The sequence below is a fragment of the Phyllostomus hastatus genome, unplaced genomic scaffold (genome assembly GCF_019186645.2).
Source record: "Phyllostomus hastatus isolate PE091 unplaced genomic scaffold, TTU_PhHast_1.1 phas_scaffold_345, whole genome shotgun sequence".
In the NCBI taxonomy this organism is placed as follows: domain Eukaryota; kingdom Metazoa; phylum Chordata; class Mammalia; order Chiroptera; family Phyllostomidae; genus Phyllostomus; species Phyllostomus hastatus.
This window is the reverse complement of record NW_025334024.1, coordinates 15,864,647-15,885,325: the sequence shown is the minus strand read 5'-3', so window position 1 is coordinate 15,885,325 and position 20,679 is coordinate 15,864,647. Positions and strand designations below refer to the sequence as shown.

Here is a 20,679-nt window from a genome sequence, read left to right as displayed (position 1 = left end):
GTACCCTGCTCAGCACCCAGCAGGGGCTCTGGAAGTATAAAAGCTCGTTTCTCAGCAGCAGCATTTAGCTGTCAGGGACAGGAATTGACTGCTGCTCTGTGCTTTAGCTCATGGTGCCATCATCCCTGCTTCTGCTAAGGCAATGTAATATTTAAAAGCATAGGCTCTTGAGTTTGCCCTCCTGGTTGGAGCTTTGGCTTCTACACCTATTTAACCTCTCCATTCTTCAATACCCTTATCTATAAATCGGAAACAAAAATAGGACCTTGCTCTTAAGAGTTGTTACAAGACTTAAGTAAGTTAATCCATGTAAATTACTTAGTTCCTAGTACACGTAAATGCCTAATAAGTATTACCTTGTATTAGTATGACTAGTCCTGTCATTACTCTGCTCTTCTGTCTCTTGTGAACTGGATCCGATATCCTTTTGCTTTTTCAAAGACATGTTCCTTTAATTGTCCGCTTTCTGCAACATCAAAACCTTTTCTCTAAGTCATACCCACTGGTATATAAATGTCCCCTATCTCTTACAAAAATCAAATAAGTAACTTCCTTTGACCACACATCCCCCATACACTCCACTTCCTCTCTTTCTATTCTTGAACCCATTCCAATCAGGCTTTCATGACAGCACTACTGAACTGATTGTTGTCAAAACCCCCAGTGGCCTCCACATCCCCATATCCAAAGGTCAAGTCTCAAGCCTCTCTTACTTGGCTTATCAGCAGTATTTGACACACTTGATCACTCGCTCCTTGAAACGCTTTCTTCACTGACTTTCAGAGCACCCCACTCAGTCCTCTGGCTTCACTGGCCACTTCTTATCTCATCTTCTAGATGTCAATCATCAGACCTCTCTTCCACTATAACCCAATTCCTAGGGGATGTCATCCAGTCTCACTGCTTTAAATATTATCCATATGTTGAAGATTCCCAAATGTGTATCCTTAGCCATAATTTCTCCTTTAACTCGATTCCTTATTATCCAACTGCCTACTTGACAGCTTCACTTGGCTGTCTTGATATCTCAAACATGTCTGAAGTCAGATTTTGGTTCCACCCACCCCACCCTCCCCAACTCCTGACCCCAATAACCTTTCCAAATTCTTCCTCAACTTAGCAGATGGAATCTCCATTCTTCCAATTGCGTAAGCCAAGTACCTTTCAGGCTTTTTTTTTTTTTTTTTGAATCTGACAAATCCAATCCATCAATAAATCGGTTACTCTCACCTTTGAAATACATCCAGAATCCAACTACTTTTGAACACATCACCCTGGTCTCAAAACATGTAAATTTCGACAGCTTCCAAAATATCTCCCTGCTTCCATCATCACCCCTTATGCTTGAGTGCTCACATACCAGCCAGAATGAAACATGTCACATTGTGCTATACCTCCGCTCAAAACCCTCCAGTGACTTCCTCTCTACATTCTCACAATGCTCATAAGGCCCTATGTGATCTGACCCCAGCTATGTGTGTGACCTATCTTTCTCTTCCTCAGACATACTAAGTGCTCCTGCCTCAGGGTTAGCACTCACGTTACTCCAGCCTGGAGTGCACTTCCTTCAGATACCGACACAGCTTGCCCTCCCACTTTATCCACTCTTTCTACAAATACCACCTTATCGGAGAAATCTTTCTTGATCACCCTGCATAAAACAAGACTTGTATCCCATCACTAACCCTCCTACTTTTTCTTCCTGATATTTATCACCACTTGACATATATGTTCATCTATCATTCTCCATTAGAATGTGAACTCCATGAGGGTGGGCACTGTGCTGCATTCCCAATGCCAAGCCCATTGATTGGATAAATCTGAATAGATCAGGCAAATCAGTGCCCCTTGGCATTTATTTACTGCACTGTTTTTCTTGGTTTCTACACCACACTCTTTCCTGGATCTCTTTAAAATGTCCTTTAAATTCCCCAAGAGGATCTTAGTCAGTGTTTCATTACCATCCAGTATGAACTAGCCCTGTTGGGCAACTTCTCTAGCCAGGTTACCTTATAGGCTTCTGGCCATAATTTGTTACTGAATCCTCTCACCGTATCTTCCCCAGTAAATTCCACTTTTGCCCAAATGCTTCTATTTCAAGCTTTACTGAAACTACAGAGTGTGGGTTTGTTTTGCAGAAATGGATTTTATTTCATTTAGAACTTTTAGAAACGGACACAGGACTGCAATGAGCCTGAAGGCAAAAGACAATATTTTCAAACTGAAGCACCAAGCCATGTCACTGTGGATACTTCAAAAGGAAGAACTACCCAGTGCCTGTTGGCATCTGGCAAATGAGGTTCTCCAGACTGATGCCATCATTTCCTTGGCAGGTATGAAGCTATTCCCAGTTTCAGGCAACCTTGCTTTGCATCATTTGTTTTCTTCCAGTACACCACAAGAGGGCAGTCTTTCATCACATTCAAGTAATTCTACTTCAATTATACCAACTGTGTGTACAGCTACCCTTAACAATTTACATGCAAAATTAGAATACTGTGCCAAAATTGTTCACCAAAGTAAATGAAACTCTAGACTTACAACTTTATCCCAAAAGTCATGGGACCAAAATACATCCTTAAAAGAAAAGTCGTCAGTTTAGCAATGAATGATACAGGGGAAAAACCTTCCAGATGGTTACACAGGTCAGAAATAAAGCAGTGTTTTGGGAAGTCTATTTTAAGAATTGGGGCACTATTTCCTTCATCACAGTGACTTGTAGTATATAGACGTGTTGTTTTATTTCTGTAGACATTAAAGTAGAAGACTGAGGTAAAGGAGACTTTTATTGAGTTTTCATTTCATTGTATCTCTGTGTACTGTATACTAGCAACAAAAGTCAAAGGAAGAGTAGCACTCATGTTAGGCAAGTCAGTCGCTATGTAGTAATTAAAACCAAGATATATCACAAACAAACATAGATTACTGATTACTAAACAAGTTCTCTAGGTCAGACAGGTTCAGTCATTGCTTTCTCTGGACAACTCCCTTTTGCCATAAACTACAGAGAGTTGGATGCTTCCTAGTCAGATTTAGCCCTAAAAATGTATCCCTAAAAATGTATCCCTAAAAGAGGGATTAAATTGTACAGAGGACCTTACAGAATTTGACATCTTGCTATACCTTTCCCTGCTTTAAACCTTAAGTGGCCTCTTGAGCCTAATCAGATTTTGCCATGATAGCAAGTGTAAGAATCAGTTATGTTTCACAGAATGATCCAAAAAATGTATCAGGAATCTATCCTTTGTCCTATGCATGTCCTATGTCCTATGTCCTCATGGAAAAAGAAAAACACAGATCTTAAAAACTACAAGTCAAGGAAGTCTGAAAAAGAAACCAAGAGTTTTGGTTACATGTTAGAAGGAAATCAAGTCTTATGAATCTTATTCTCTGGCTTTGATCTGGTTGTCAGTCGGAATGGACTTGCCCAAATGATGGCCCACAGAGAGGCCAAATTTCTTGTTTTTCTGTTCTTCCTGGACCTCCTTTTTCATTAAGAATCCTGCCTGGAAGTTTAGGTCAAAGAAACTACTTGGAGCAAAATACAGTGGAGTCTCATCCCAAATATTTTCCAGGCGTTTCTTCCAGCCTTCCAGGACCTGAATTCGGGCATCTGCGGGAATGTGCCCAGCGCTGTATGTCAGTTGAGGTTCTAAGACCTGGAAGCCACAGAAATGCAGAGTGCCACTCTGGGGATACACAAAACACAAAGGTGAGTCACAGTGGAAACCCCAAACAGCTTGTAGCCTATACAAACTGCAAAGGTTAATCTGGGCTTCCCCAAAAAGACACTCCAAAGTGGAGGCCTGGGGCACCCTGGAGAATCAGTTCAGAGCTGTATTCTCACCTTTTGCTCTCTATACCTAGCTGTTACCTATTTTAGCCTATTCAGTTATGCTCTTCTTTATATGAATAAAACCTTGCAACTGTGCCAGCCTGGGATCCTCTGCTAAAAGTGCCAGAAGTTCTGTACCCTAAGGGAGAGTTGCCGCTGTGCCTTCTCTGTCTCTCCATAGAAGCAGACAACTGCCTCTCAACCATTGTCCTTATCACTTATTCTCCCAGAGTAATATTAGTTCTCCTGCATCCTGAGAGACCAGTGGCCACCAAAAAGCACACTTTAGATTTCAGTGTTACTAGCTGAACTAAAGCATTTCTTAATTTTCGGGGGCTCTAATAGTCTGTGGGACTGTGGCAGCAACTTGCACAAGGACAGGAAGGTTGGAGAGAGTGTCAGCCATCCGGGGAGAATCAGACCATGTGGCTTACAGAGTTATCCACACTAGTCCTTGGTTAGGAGAGAGTGGTGTGTGGATGCCGGCACACTTGGGTTATTCTGTAAGCACAGGGGCCTGGGAAGACAGGTAAGTCTTAGAAGGAAGCATTACTGTGCTTTCACCTCAGGTCTGTTTTCAGTTGTTATCTTGAGGATTTGGACCCCACAGAAAGCTCAATTAATTAATCCCCCTGAAGGTTCACTGAAATTGAGGTACCTGAATTGGCCAGAGAATGATATTCATGTCCCCATGGACACCCTGCAGAGAGTACATGGAGTCGCTGCCGCCAGTGGTGATGGAAAGCACTGCCTTCTTATTCTGCAAAAGATAAGTCATTACCCTGCACATCTCCTTGGTGGCAGGAAGTTAACGAAACAGCCCCAGGGAAGAGAACACACAAGTCCACTCATCCGTTGTTGACATTACTTCCCACACTGGCTCCTCAGAGCCACACAGTGTGACACTGCCCGAGTACCAGCCAGCACAGACAGGTGGTAAGCATGGGCAGATTCACCATCTGTGGTACCATCTCTTACAACCCTGTAGAACAAGGGTTCCATATTCCTGGGGGTGGCAAATCCAGGGATGGTTGGCATAGAAATGCAAAATCAGTGCTGACTGCTTGTGCCTAGGGGAAGTTATTTGTTGATTGTTTTATTCTGTCTCCCCAAAGTGCTAGTCATGTATCTAGGTGCATAATCTAGGTCTCAAAATGTTGCTTGAGCAGTACTTGGGTCTCTGAAAAATGAAGACAGACTGTTTATTTTTACTATGGGAAATTTCAAACATAAAACAGTACAGTTGACCATTGAACAATGCAAGCGGTAGGGGCACCACCCCACCACACAGTCAAAAATTCACCTATTACTTTTGACTGCCCCAAAACTTAACTACTAATAGCTTGCTGTTGACTGGGAGCCTTACCAATAACATAAACAGTTGGTTAACACATATTTTGTATGTTAAATGTATCATAGTGTATTCTTACAATAAAGCAAGGTTTAGAAAAGAAAATCCAAGAAACCATAAGGAAAAGAAAACACAGTATTTATTGAAAAAAAATCCACATGTAAGTGGACCCGGGCAGTTTAGACCTGTGTTGTTCAAGGGTCAGCTGTATAAAGATATATCTATCACCCAGCTTCATCTCTCCGTATTTTGCCGTTCTAGTTTTATCTAATCCCCTTACCTCTTTTTTCCTGGGGCATTTTGAAACAAATCCTAAACATCATATCATAACATCTATTAAAACTTGATTATGCTTCTCTTCCAAAAGGACCTGGAGCATGATCTTAGTATCTAATTGTGCTCAAATCTCTACCTCAGGACCGAATCTACCCAGCATCCAGCTCTTAGGAAAAAAAGAACCAGCCACCTACCCGGAAAGGTCCCTTGTCATACATGGCAGCATACGTGTAAGCAAACTCGCCGATAAGCACCCGCTCAAACCAGCCCTTCAGGATGGCTGGGACTCCGAACCACTGCAGTGGGAACTGTGGGACGAGTGACAGAGAGGTCAAGTAGGTCAGGAGCACCCCCAGCACAGGAGGCCTCGCTGAGGCAGCACTTGGCGGGACCTCACTGAGGAGGGACAAGCCTTTCTTCAGGCCCTTGTCATCCCTTCTGCAGGAAATAGCACATTTAAGAACAAGTATCATCTTTGGTCAGTCAACTTGACATTCTTGTTTCTGTCTAAAGGTGCAAATACCGGGTAGGTCTGAAGAAGGCCACACGCAGGTAAGATTTGCTTCTATGAAAGTGCATTTGACAATGAAGTTTAGACAGCAAGGACTGCAGACAAAGTTCACTTCAATGTGTGATGCCTAAATCAATATTTTCTCAAGAGCTCACTTTTAAGTGGGTATGGTATCAAAAATATGAAGCATGTACCTTGAGCTCAGGGATATAAAATCCAATCAGAATAACCAGAACCACTCAAACTTAGAAATAGTCAGTGTGACTAAGGGTTATCAGGGAATTCCTATGAGAAAGTCGTGCTGGGCCTTTTGTCCTGATAAAAGCAGTGCGAGAACTATACCAGTATTTCTTCTCCCTGACTCATGATTTAAAGGCAGTGACAACTGGGAAAAGCCCAGAAGAAAAAAAGCTAGGACTCGGAATTTGTAGGACTCAATAGCTCTCTCTCTGAAGGGTTGCTGACCTACAGAAGAGGGGCTAAGGAAGAAGGATTTTAGAATAGAAAGAACATCGGATTGCAAGTGAGTTGTGTCCTCACCCCCAGTCTGTCACTAACTTGATGCCTGACCTTTGCCACACAAGACCCAGACGTTCTCTAAGTTTCATTTGCTTCCTCTGTAAAAAGAGCGGCTGGAGGGACCTCTAGTAGCTTCTCCCATTCTCACATTTAAGACTCTCCAATTGTGAGGGACCAGATCTCAGCTTTTACGAAGAACAGGGAACATATTTAGGCCAGATTTCCTTCCCTGTGAGTGTTCTGCAGTCAGAGTTGAAAATTGAATTCGTTGGCTTGCAGGGTATTGAGTTTACTCTCCCTCAAGTTGTACTTGGAGAAGTGAGTAAACTGAGCAGGAGGCTAGCCCCTATGGCACTTTGGAATAAGTTAAAACACTTCTTCCCAAGACTCTATCTCCACATTGAAATACTGTCCTACAGAGTACACTGATTTTTCTAGAATAGGGCTTTTCCTGTCAACTGTCAGGAAACTGTTAAAATAAATATACAAATCTGCAGCGTTTGCATGACCCTTCAGTATGTTGCTGTTTTGCACTGATAACCTGCACAGTTGTACTGACAGTAAAGAAAACATATGTGTTGGTCTCTCTGGTTTAGGGGCAGACAGGTGGGGCACACAGAGAGGGCACACAGATGTTGCTTTCTCTGGCCTCCAGCTCTGGAGGTGGGCAGGGTCTAGAGTATGAGCCAGGGGAGAGTAGGGGGGCATGGGTGGTTGGTATCACGTGGGCTTTGGACATTGAGACTCTGACCTCACTGCATTCCTGTTGCTTCTACCATCACCACTACCAGTCTCTTTGGAATCTTAGGGTGGGGGCACCTTTGAGGGTTATGGCCGCCGCCCAGGATTTGAGTGTGGGAAGTGAGAGCAGCCTTGGCAAATGGGGCACCTGTGCCCTGCAGGTGTTCACAAGATCCACTATCTGTAATGTCCCTGGCACAATAAAACCAAATGCCAGTTTAAAAAAAAAAAAAGAGAAAGAAAACATATGCATTGATAGAAGGTAAATTAAAAGACCACTGAAGTCCTTTCCAATTCTAGACTATGATTCTGAGATGCAAAATGGAAAGCAGCAGCTGCTGCTGCTGCTGCTGCCTTGGCTGCACTGGGATAAGATGCAGTAGACAGCCTGGACCACGAAGGCATCCTTTGTGGCTAATGGTGTGGCTTTGATTCACAGCAACTGGCCTGGAGTAGAAGAAGAATTCAAAGGTTGGATTCTTTGCAGATGACTGAGTAAGTGCAAAAACCATAGCTATTATCATCCTTCTAGTGACATTTCCAGTGTCATATACATTCAATGTTCAGATCAAGAAGCTAGTTGGAACTGGTAGAAGAAGTCATTGAGTACAGTCTGGTATTTAAGAAAAAAAAAGAAGAAAGAAAGAAAAGGATGACTGACAAGAAGCATACACATTTCCGGTACTGACTGCTAAATGGCGGTCAGCTTCCAGAAGAAAGGCCACCGTTTGCTGCTGAAACACATCGAGCAGGACAATGCATATTGACTGGGAAGCTTCAGCAGCAAGGAAGTCAATCTCATAAATCACTCCACAAACTATGCAGGGTGCTTACAGAGAGAGAGGAGAAGTGCAGGCTTTGTTAGAAATTCCATGATGGATCTAATTGGTTCACTGCAGCACTATTAACAACAGTCAAGATAGGAAAGAAATCTAAGTGTCCATCAATAGACAAATGGATAAAGAAAATATGGTACAGCACTGGCCAGGTGCTTAGTTGGTTGGAGTGTCATCACAATACACCAAGGTTGTATGTTCAATCCCCGGTCAGGGTACCTACAAGAATCAACCAATGAATGCATAAACAAGTGGAACAGCGAATCAATCTTATTCTCTCTCTCCCCCTTCCTCTCTCCCTCCCTCCCTCTTTCTAACATCAGTTTTAAAAAGATATGGGCCCTGGCCAGTTGGGTCAGTGGATTGAATACCAGCCTGAGAACCAAAGGATGGCCGGTTCATTTCCCAGTTAGGGCACATGCTTGGGTTGTGGGCAAGGTCTCTATTTGGGCCAGTGCAAGAGGCAACCAGACATTGGTGTTTGTCTCCCTCTCTTTCTCTCTCCCTTCCCCTCTCTCTAAAAATAAATAAATTTTAAAAATTTTACAAAGATATGCTACATATATACAATGGAATATTATCAACATGGATGGATCTAGAGGGTATTATGCTAAGTGAAATAAGACAGAAAAATAGAAATACCATATGATTTCAGTTACATATGGAATCTAAATAACAAAATAAATGAACAAATAAAATAGGAACAGACTCATAGTTACAGAGAGCAGACTGATGGTCACCAGAGGGGAGGAGAGTTAAGGAGCGGGATGAAGAAGGTAAAGGGATTAAAAAGTACCAACTGGCAATTACAAAATAGTCACAGGATGTAAAACACAGCATAGCGAATATAGTCAATAATATTGTAATAACTCTGTATGGTGCCAGATGAGTACTAGATTTATGGGGGGGAGAACTTTATAAATGGATCTAACACCCCATTGTACACCTGAAACTAATAAAATATTGAATGGCAACTTAAATTGAAAAATTAAAATAAAAAAATCATTAATTTAAAAAAGATTAAACACAGTGGGGGGAAGCTTAAGACTGACATGTCATCTTTGAAATCGCGTTCATATTTTCACAGAGTAATACAGTCCGATTCACAGTATCTGTGAATCTGTGTAATGCACATTTGAAGTAATCACCTTTCTTTACAGAGAATGCAGCAAAGGGGGTTAGTGACTTTTCTAAGGCCACATGGCTCCTTAGGTGGCAGGTCTAGGACAATAAGAACTCATGTGTCCTGACATCCCCTTTGCTGTCCCACCACACCTGAAAAATCACAAGGTCTGCAGCTTCCAGCTTCTTTTGTTCAGCCACAATATCTGGGCTCAGACGGCCCTCTTTATAAGCTAGAGTAGACTCGGCAGGATACTGAAAGTTCTCAGGGTTCTTCAGTTCACCTGCAGAGAGGAAAAAGAGAGGCTGAGGCCATGGGGCCAAGGCAGGACCAGAGAACCCACGGGCAAGAAGTTCCACAAAGACCTAATTAAAGGAGGGAGCTGCTCCTACCTGTGATGTCCTTTCTGGAGAGGACGGGATTGAAGTTCATGGCATACAGGTCCGACACCGTGACCTCCCATCCTTTCCTCTTCAAAGCCTCTACAGCAGCTTCCTTCATGGCATAGTTGAAGGATGTCCGCTCGGCGTGAGCCAGTACAATCAGTGCTTTTCTGGCTATTTAGACACATGCAAGGCATATGGAAGAAATCAGTTACCAACCAGCAAAGCCTGAGCTACAGGGGAGCTGAGCCGGGATCCATAAGGGAAGAGATCACTTTGTTAGACTTCCGGTCATGCAGTCCATCCACTGCAGCCAGAAATATCTTTCCTCCTTAAAAGTACCAACAAATAAAGGAGGCACTATAACTCAGTGGGAAAACAGAGGCTAATTTAATCGATGGTGTGGTACGTAATGTGCCATGTGCATAAAAATAAAATTATCCCCTTAGAAGACTAACATAAGGTGTTAGACAGAAGTCAGTATAGTGGCTCCCCTTGTTGGGGTAGCGACTAGAAGGGTGCAGAAGCGGGTTTGGGGTGCTGGCAATGTTCCCTTTCTCAGTCTGATCAGTGACCACACAAGCATGTGTTCCATTTGTGAAAATGGAACTTAGAACTTAGAACTTGTGCACATTTAAGTGGGTTTGTTGTATTCAATAAAAGCTTTTGTTTTAAACTATCCCACTAACACACCACATATAACAATAATTTACTGGCAGATTAAGTTAAAAAAATAAAACCATTAGGATAGTATAGGAGAAAAGAGAGTATGTGTATAACCTCAGGATAGAGAATACTTTTTTTAAGAAAGGCTACCTGGCTGGCGTAGCTCAGTAGTGGATTGAGTGCGGGCTGCGAACCAAAGTGTCACAGGTTACATTCCCAGTCAGGGCACATGCCTGGGTTGCAGGCCATGACCCCCAGCAACCGCACATTGATGTTTCTCTCTCTCTATCTCCCTCCCTTCCCTCTCTAGAAAATAAATAAATAAAATCTTAAAAAAATAGAAAATTAAAAAAAAAGAAAGTCTAGAGATTCAGAAACCATGAAGAAAAAGCTTGACTGATAAAGTCATATAAAAAATTTTTAAGAATTGTGTTTACTGAAAGTCACCATAAACAGAATCAAAAGAGAATCCACTAGCAGATATCCTCAACTCTTATCACGAAGTTATAATCTGAAAGAATGCCTACAAATAATTAGAAGACAGATGATGCAACAGAAAAATAAGTCAAGCATATGAACACGCTCTTCACAGAGGAGGAAATACAAATGGCAATAAATAATGAGAAGGTGCCCTGCCTGGCTTGTCAGAAAAGCAAATTAAAATGAGATGTTATTTACCTATCAGACTGGCAAAGCAATTTAGGACAAGCAACATTGAGAGCTATCAAAATTGCAGGAAAAATGGCACCTTGCCAGACGGAATATGAATTGCCTCAGCCTTTAGGGAAAGTAATAATGCTGAATCTCTTAAGAGTTTAAAGGCACATAAATCTTTGATCTAGCTGTCCAGCTTCAGGGAATCTGTTCTACAAACGGAACGCATCGGGATATAGGAACAAGGATGTGTATTGCACCGTTCTTTTCATTGGCAAAAATTACAAATAACCCAACTGTCTATTTGGGGGGAAAATTTGAATAAGTTATGGTACCTGCATACTACAGAATATTGTGCTGTTAACAAGAATGAGTTAACTATATTCAGTGACCCAGAAAGATAGCCGTGATATACTAACTGATAAAATGAACGTGAATCCATTTTTATAAAAACCAAAGAAGGAAACTACATAAATGTAGATAGATTGGCAGTATACTGGCATGAGGGAAAAAAGAAGTGGCATGATCATATGACCTGTTAATTCTTGGGTGAGTAAGAGATGGCAAGGGGGTAGAGGCAGAGGGGCAAGACGAACTTTTTCTTGGCCGTCTGTATTAATGAAGTTGTTAGAATAAGCATGCTTTATTTTTGCAACAAGAGCAATGAATGCCTGCTTATTGTGCACTTGGCACTGCTGTAAGTGCTTTGCATTCTTTTTCCGTTGTCAGCAACCCCATGAGGTAGACACGGTTAGTATCCCCCCCATACTATGGATGAGAAAACTGAGGCACAGAAAAATTAAGCAAGTTACTACCTGAATTTACATAGTAACTGGGGAAGCTGGAGTAATTTAAAAGTATAGCGACAGAGACCGTAAATCTTGCAGCAACATGGGAGGTGTGGGGGAGGAGTACCAGCGACAGGAAGCTCCCCACCACCATTTGTCCTAACCGCTGGTGCCACGGCTTCAACGGCTTCATACCACTTTGCTTGTGCTTCACTGGTGACTGTGGGTGGAGCCAGGAGAGAAATCACCTGCAACTTTTTTGTCTGGTTTGAAGAAAATTAACAAGAAAGGCACATTTAAGCCTTCAGTTCTCTGCCTGCTTTTGTTATGAACTACACCTGGCGGAGGCAGCTCCTATTAGGTTAAATTCAGCCAGGTGGACGCTGCAGGCCCCCTGCACGCCGAAAAGGAGGGTCTCTGAGTTAGGTCCTGGCGTTTCTGATTCTGTAAACTCTGACTTGGTGGAATCAAGTGCTATGAGGATTTAAGTGCTATAGAGGTGCTTCAGAAGGCCTGGGAAAATGGAAAGGAAGTTCTGAAGCCGCCTCAACAAATTTCCAGCGCCCTTCTTCTCGACTCAGGGACTGAACACGGCTGGGAGAAAAGTGAGTACATGAAGCGGTGACATGCCTTTTCTCTGTGATCTAACCTTTGCATTAGTCATATCAGTGTTTACAGCTCTGTTGATTTTTATTCTCTTGGCTTCCTTGCTATCAATATACACAGTATTTACTTCTTATCAGTATTAACAAGCATTTTCTAAGTAGAAAAACAAAGTTGTTTCCCAGAAAATGAGAAAATCAGGATATCTATGCCTTGCTTTCAAGGAGCTCACCATCTACTAGCTATAGGCATGCCTATTACAGAGAGAGAGAGAGAGAGAGAGAGAGAGAGAGAGAGAGAGGGAGAGAACGAATATGTGTCACAAACAGGAAGAACATATTTGTAAGAAATATAACTGCCCCAGGCAGATATCTTGTTGGTTAGGGCACCATCCTGATTCACCAGGTTGTAGTGCCACCCCCAGTCAGAGCACATACAGGAATCAACCAATGAATGCAGAAATAAGTGGGACAACAAATTGATGTCTCTCTCTCTCAAATCAGTGAGTTGAATTCAACAAAATTACCCAAAGAGAGGTGATAAAACACACAAATAACCGATAGCATCAGCAGGATAGGAGAAGCATGGGACAGTTTCAGAGAGGAAAACTTTAGGGCTGGCTGGTTAGGAAAGGCCTTCAGAAGGAGCTGCTGTTGGAGCTCCGTCTTGAAGGACAAATGGGATTCTTTTCAGCACCTGCAGTTTAAGGTCCCTTACTGCTTGCTGTGCAGGCCATTTTCCATCTGATAGACGCGCCGTATCTATCAGCTGAGCACCTCTTTGCTAGAGTATCCTTTCTCCCTGCGCTGGTTACTTTCAGACTTCAGCGGGGAGGTCGTCTCTCCTAACCGCTTACCCGATTTTGATGGGGGGTGGGACAGAAACGGGGGCTCCCCTCCCCTGGCGTCTAGTCGGGGCTCATCCCGGGACCCTAATGGGTTCGGTTTTCCAGGTTTGAGTCAAAAACACAAAACGCAAGGCCGAGTTCCTACAGCTTGCTGCAGAGGAAGGCGGGCTTGGGGGGCGTGCTGGGCGGGCCACTCACCAGCCATGACTCCGGCGGTGCGCTGATTCGCTGGGGTGGTGGTTGCTGGAGCGACCCAGGTCGGGATAAGGTTTTAGAAGGGTTGTGGGTGCAGACTGAGGCTATTTTATACTTGTTGGGACCCAGCCAGGCCCACACGAGCCGGAAACCTAGCAAAGGCGGAGTCGGCCGCACAAGCCCAGGGATGCAGGGCGGAGCTCTTCTTGGTGGCTACCATTCCAGGATGGAGGTGGGTGGAGAGTCTGGAGCGTGGAGTGGGGACTACCACCTTGGGACACAGGAGGAAGTTTCGGATGGAGTCCTGGCTTGTTTGGGCACGCCTTCATCCTTCTCTCAGCCCTGGGAAATATTTCCGGCTCTGGAAACTGGGGAACAAAAAGCCTGTGGTTCGTTAGTTTTAGATTCGCTGAGTCACTGTGACTCTACATTGCTTGCCAGGCGAGCAAGTCTGAGATGGCCTGGAATACTTGCTCTGGGGAGAGTGTCTTTTCTTCCTTTGCTGGGTTCGTGTTCTGTGGTTTCCACAGCTCTAAGTTATGAGGAATTCTCTTCCTGGCACTGGAAGCCTGGCCCGGGGGGCCTGTTGTGGGCCTGGGACCCCTCGTTCCTCAGGGGGGACCTCTGTGGCCTAAATAACTCCGACCAATTTTTATCTGCCACCACACAGGGCTGTGGGGCCAGCCCACTCCAGTCTGCTCCCTTACCAGTCTACCTGTGGCTCCTGTGCATCCTTAGGTGCAGAATTTCCACTCCAGTAGATTTCAGGTGGTTCTGAATGATGGGATAAGTGGAACCACAAACTGATGTCTCTCTCAAATCAATAAGTTGAATTCAACAAAATTACCCAAAGAGAGGTGATAAAACACACAAATAACCAATAGCATCAGCAGGATAGGAGAGGCATGGGACAGTTTCAGAGAGGAAAACTTTACTTTAGGGCTGGCTGGTTAGGAAAGGCCTTCAGAAGGAGCTGCTTGCTGTTGGAGCTCCGTCTTGAAGGACAAATGGGATTTTCAGCACCTGCAGTTTAAGGTCCCTTACTGCTTGCTGTGCAGGCCATTTTCCATCTGATAGGCGTGCCGTATCTAACAGCTGAGCATGACTATGGTTCTTCAGGTTAGTTGTAATTTTGATATGGTTGTCTGGACAGCAAATATTGTCTTACCAAAATGTACTGTACAAGTTGTCTTTATCAGGACTTCGATTACCTAAGAAAACCCAGTCTTCCGCCGTGATTAAAATGCCACAGGTTAAAATAAAGAGATGAGAGGGTGGGTGTGGGAGAATGGGTGAGAGGTGAGGGGATTAAGAAATACAATGGGTAGTTACAGAATAGCCATCCGGTTATAAAGTACAGTATAGGAAATGGAGTAGCCAAAGAACTTACATGCGTGATCAGGGGACGTGAACAATGATGGGGAGATTGCCTGACCGAGTGGGAGGGGAGAAAGGGAGGAAAATCAGGACAACCGTAGTAGCATAGCCAATGAAACAATTTAAAACAGTCTTTTGCCCTGACTGGTGTGGCTCAGTGAGCTGAGTGCAGGCCTTTGAACCAAAGGGTCGAAGTTGGATGCCCAGTCTAGGGCACATGCCACGGATGTGGGCCAGGTCCCCAGGAGGGGGTGCGGGAGAGGCAACCACACGTGGATGTTTGTCTCTCTTTCTCCCTCCCTTCCCCTCTCTCTAAAAATAAATTAAAAAAATCTTTTTTAAAAAAGTATTTTCGCCCTGACTGGCGTAGATCAGTGGATTGAGCACGGGCTGCGAACCAAAATGTCACAGGTTCGATTCCCAGTCAGGGCACATGCCTGCCTGGGTTGCAGGCCATAACCCCCAGCAACCACACATTGATGTTTCTCTCTCTCTCTCTTTCTCCCTCCCTTCCCTCTCTAAAAATAAATAAATAAAATCTTTTTAAAAAAAAGTATTTTCAATATTAAAAGAGAGCCAAGTTTTGTTCACAACTACGTGACCTTATTTATGGATTTACCTCTAAACTCCTTCTGTTGTTGCTTTGGTTAAATAAATAATTCAGCATTATTTTATAATGACCTGTGATCCCATTTAATCAGATGTTGAAACATTTTTTTTTAAACCTTTGTTTTTTTTTATCATGGGTTTTTTTTTTTAGATTTTTATTTATTTTTAGAGAGGAAAGGGAGGGAGATAGAGAGAGAGAGAAACATCAATGTGCGGTTGCTGGGGGCCATGGCCTGCAACCCAGGCATGTGCCCTGACTGGGAATCAAACCTGCGACACTTGGGTTCGCAGCCCACGCTCAATCCATTGAGCTACGCCAGCCAGGGCTTATGTTGAAACATTTTGATATTTTTCCCCAAATCAAACTCTGAATGGAGCCTTTTGACCCCAAACTAAATTTGAGATTTCCCAGAGGGCCTCTTCTGGGGGGAAATGGGAATTTTAGCTGGGCCATTTTTAAAGTGATGTGAGCCAACTTTAAAACAGTATAAAAGGACATGTTTTAAAGGGTGTAGGCAGCACCGTCCAACAGAACTTTCTCTATCTGGGCTGCCCAAATAAGGTGGCTATTGAGCATTTGAAAAGTGGCCAGTGCAACTGAGGAAGTAAAGTTTTCATTCTGATTAATTTAAATTTAAATAGCCACTCTCAGGCAGTGCACGCAGGTCTCAGTGCAGAAGAAAGACTGGAGCTGGGAGCTGGGCGCAGAGACTGTGGGGTCGGTAGTGCGCCCAGGCTGCCCTCGCCCTGCTTTTCCACTCTCCATCCTTCTGTGCTTGCTCCGTGCCCCAGGAAGCTGACTCTGCAGGTGGAAATATAACCTTATTTTATACTTCTCATACGTTTATGTACTACTATGGAAACCCTCTCATTAATTTGTTTTTCTACGTGATCAAAAGTATATCATGCTACGCTTATCCATGGACAATTCTTCTAACTTAACTATCCCATCATGTATGGAGAGTCAGTAGAATTTATTCCTCCTTCCTGCAGCGTGGGAAACGATGGTCACTCATTTATGGAGGACTTACCATGCAGCAAGAACTGTCCTAAATACATGTACATATATTAACTCATCTTATGCCCCAACACAACTTTTTGCTATTAATCTTTTTTTTAAATTTTATTTATTTACTTTCAGAGATAGGGCAAGGGAGGGAAAATGAGAGGGAGAGAAACATCGGTGGGTGAGAGACACACCAATCGGCGGCATCTCCCACACCCCCCACTGAGGACCTGGCCCGCAATCTTAAAAGGTTTTTTGAGCTATACAAGCCATGAAACTTGCCCATTTAAAATGAACAATACAGTGGCTTTAGCATGTGTGTACATTTCACAATGATCACAATCATCTAATTTTAGAACATTTTCATCCCCCCAAAAGAAACCTGGTACCATTAGCAATCACTTCGTTCTCCCTGCCTGTCCCCACCACTCACCTATTCTGTCTCTGGGTTCATCCATTCTGGACGGCTCCTATAAATGGTATCATACTTTATGTGGTCTGTTGCGATTATCTTCTTTTCACTTAGCATTATGTTTTAAGGTTCATACATGTTGTAGCATGTATCACTACTTTGTACCTTTTTATGACAGTAATATTCACTGTATGGATAAACCAAATTTTGTTTATCCACTTGTCGGTAGATGGATATTTGTGTTGTTTTTACTTTTGGCTATTATGAATAATGAATGCTTTTTGCAAGTTTCTATTGGGAACATAGGTATTTATTTCTCTGGGGTAGATATCTAGAAGTAGAATTGCTGGTAACTCTATGTGCAACATTTGAGAAACTGCCAAACTGTTTTCCAAGGTAGCTATACCATTTTACATTACTACCAGCAATGTATGAAGGTTTTAATTTCTCCTCACCAACACTTTTTATTATCTGTCTTATTTACTATGGCCATCCTCTGTGTGCGAATTGGTATTTCATTGCGGTTTTCAGCTGCTTTTCCCTAATGACTAGCGATACTGAACATCTTCTCATGTTGCCATTTATATACATGTTTGGAGAAATGTTTATTTAAATCCTTTGCACATTTTTGAAGTGCATTTTTCTGTTCGTATTTTTATCGTTGAGGTGTAAGGGTTTTTTATAGAAGTTCCTATATGATTTACAAATAGTTTCTCCCATTGACTTTCCTTTTTCACTTTCTCACTGGTGCCTTTGGAATCACATAAGTCATAAACCTTTATGAAGCCTAAGTCACCAAACTTCTCTTTTACTGCTTGTGCTTTTGGTGTCATAGCTATGAAATTATTGCCTAACCCAAGGTCATGAAGATTTGTACCTATGGTTTCTTCTGAAACTTTTATAGTTTTAGCTCTTACGTTTACATTTTTGATTCACTTTATGGTAGGTTTTTTTTTAACCCCCACCTGAGGACATTTTGTTGTTGTTGTTGTTGCTTTTAGAGAGAGAGGAAAGTGGGCAGAGAGAGAGAGAGAGAGAGAGAGAGAGAAAGGAAAGAGGGAGAGAAACATCAATGGGAGAGAGGCTGCCCAACTGGTGATCGAACCCACAACATCACAACATTTTGGTGTACGGACGACGCTCCACCCAACTGAGCCACACCAGCCCAGGCCCACTTTGTAATAGTTTGTGAGTATGCTGTGAGGTAAGGAATAAAATGATCATTTTACAGATAAGGGAGCTGACGCACCAGGCAGTTAAGTAATTTACCCATGGCTGTAGAGCTAGTCAGTTGTGTAGTGCAGAATTTGAACTGAGGCCCTCGAACTCCAGAGCCCGCTCCCAGCCATTACTTGCTATCAGAATTCTTGAGTCTACCTCCAGGTCAGTCACCAATGCCCTTCTCTCTGAGCCTTGGTTGCCTCATGTTTAAAAATCTGGGTTTGGGGTGCATGACCTTTAAGGTCCTTCCAGCTTTACTTTGCTGTCAGCTTAAGATTGCCCAATGCCGCCCTGGCTGGTGTGGCTGAATGGTTGAGTGCTGGCCTGTGAATCAAAGGGTCGCTGGTTTGATTTCTAGTCTAGGGCACATGTCTGGGTTGCAGGCCAGGTCCCAGTGGGGGGCATGTGAGAAGCAACCATGCATTGATGTTTCCCTCTTTCTCTTTCCCTTTCCTTTCCCCTCTCAAAAAATAAAAAATAAATAAAATCTTAAAAAAATAAAAAAAAGATTGTCCATGGTCTTATCTGCGTAGGCCTTTGTCCTAGGAGTATACATGTCCCAGGCATCGTGTATCAACTGCAAACAGTGTCCTCAAGGCCTCCCCCTGCCTCCAGGAAGCAGGCCAGCACCACAGAGCTGAGGAAGCTCTGTTGGTAGCCTTCATTATCTAGAAACAAAAAGCAGAGGCAGGAGAACCCTCAGGAGTGCCCCCACTCCTCATGGAAGAACACAAACAGCCTCATTAGTCACCTGCTAAGGTGCTGTATCCACATGTGTGGTTGCTTTTTTGCACTAGAAGTCCCCAAAGCCCTCTTGCTTTTCTCTGAGCTGTGAATGACAGACTCATTACAAGAGCTCGGGGCCATACTTGGGCCTGTCTGGGGACCTGGGCATCTGTTGTCCTTTGTGGTTCCCGTGGCTACCAGCCAAGTATCCCTGGAGGGAATGGGTCCTTCGGGTTAGGGGAGAAAGGATTCTCTTGCTGTGAGCCCCATCCTGTCCTGCCCTGTTGTCTCGCTACCACCGTCCCTGTCGCACAGCACACATGCCCTTCTGCCGGGTGTCCTGTGGTCCTGTGTTCTGCCTAGACTTTGTCATGTCACGTAGAGTGTCAAGTAGGTCAACTTCTATTGGGCTTAACCACATGGGTAAGCTGAAATTTCTCTTGAAATGGCATGCATTTGTTATGAAGAGATTTTATCTGACAGAGCAAATTGGGCTTGGATGTCAGATCCCATCAAAATTTAAGGAATAGAAGAGACCCGTTTTCAATGTTTGATCCTTTCCGGCCCACTAGTAACTCCTCAGCTTTTGCTTGAACACCTTCAAGAGGGGGAACTCATTCATCGTTGCCTAAAGCAAACTAGAAGAAAAGGAAAAAGCACTTTCTGCCTCTTGACTATTTTCTTCCAACTGGTCTGAGTTATGCATTCAATTCCACAAGCAATTCTTAAACATCATTCAAGACCCAGGCACCAAGCTTCATGAAGGGTATAGAAAGATTAAAAAAAAAAATACCCAGTTCTCAACGTTTGAAGAGTTCTAAGCAGCTGTTAGTAAATACGCACCGCCCGTCCTCATGATTGTGGGTCACAGAATTGCAGTCTCATCATTTATGAGAATTTACCTCCAAACTCAGAAGCACACAAACACAGTGATCTAGACATATTCGACATTTCCACTCTAGATATCTTCCTGTTGGTACGGACTGGGGTAAAAAACAGCTAATAACAGGGCCATTCTAGACATCCGAGTTTTGCATATGCTGCGTGGCTGTGAATTACGGTAGTACAGCTTACATGCAGAATGTCGGGGAAATGCCAATAATGTTGTGCTGTTGATGGGAGACACCTGGTTCTTCTTGCTGACGCATGTAAAGAATTACATATCAGCAAATCTAGTAGTATGTAATCAGTTTATTGGTGGCCTGTTCCTATGGAAGAGAACAGGACTGGGTAGAGGAGAGGGTGAAAGGCAAAGTTTCAGGGCAAAGAAGGGTAAGAAAAGCAAGAGAGGCTGGAGACCAGGGTGGCAAGCCCCTGGGCAGCCTGAGGCCCAGTGGCCAGAGGCCCTGTGGCCCAAGAGCCAAGAGCACCCTGAGTCCCCGACAGAGAGAGTGAGTCCTTTGTTCTCAGGACTTATATAGTTGATGGGATAGGAGGGAAAAAAGTTACATATTGATTAACATGTAAATGTGGTGCCAGCTTTCCTGGGGGAATGTGACTACCCAAACTTAGGTATGTGTGGGGGTCTGTTAGCCCAAATCCTTATCTTGCTCCAGACCCCATTTTTTCATCTTATTGTAAAACAAATATGTGACAGGAGGCAGTTAATTAAAATTGGGGCACTTTTCAAAGTTATTTATGGGCTCTTTCTGTAAGCATCAGGGACTCCCTCGTAAAACAGATAGTGACCAGAGGTAGGCAATTAACCAAAATTGTCTCATGGGCTCTTTCTTTGGGCACTGGGAACGCTGTCTCACATTCAGGCCTTGGGACGAAAGCACAGTTTCAAGGCTTTCTTTCCCAGATAGTGGAAATGTTACATAGAATTTCAAGGACTTTCCTTCTTTGTTGCTAACATCGTGTTTCTTGTGATGTTGGAACACCTGGCAATATTATCAGACCAGACTTAGGACTGCTGAGTTAGCCTGTGAGACTTGTCCCCTTCCTCCTCCCTGCCTTGGTTTACTATTTATTCTACCTAATTGGTAAAAGGAGTTTCC

At 43.4% G+C, this 20,679-nt stretch overlaps 2 protein-coding genes across 2 annotated transcripts in view; one reads left to right on the top strand and one right to left on the bottom strand.

The window, feature by feature from the left end:
- Window positions 1–2,126: 2,126 nt before the first annotated feature.
- NQO1 (NAD(P)H quinone dehydrogenase 1) lies at window positions 2,127–13,611 on the bottom strand. The gene is made up of 6 exons (XM_045818629.1): window positions 13,332–13,611; window positions 9,585–9,749; window positions 9,345–9,475; window positions 5,657–5,770; window positions 4,494–4,595; window positions 2,127–3,689 (listed from the first exon to the last, which is right to left on the bottom strand). Exons 1-6 carry the CDS (start codon window positions 13,336–13,338, stop codon window positions 3,384–3,386), a joined length of 825 nt encoding a protein of 274 aa, XP_045674585.1. The 5' UTR covers window positions 13,339–13,611; the 3' UTR covers window positions 2,127–3,383.
- Window positions 11,897–20,679, top strand: part of WWP2 (WW domain containing E3 ubiquitin protein ligase 2) — a 168,838-nt gene continuing 160,055 nt past the window's right edge. Inside the window, exon 1 of the mRNA XM_045818627.1 lies at window positions 11,897–12,288. The gene's annotated coding sequence lies outside the window, so the exon portion shown is untranslated. The remainder of the gene's footprint in view (window positions 12,289–20,679) is intronic.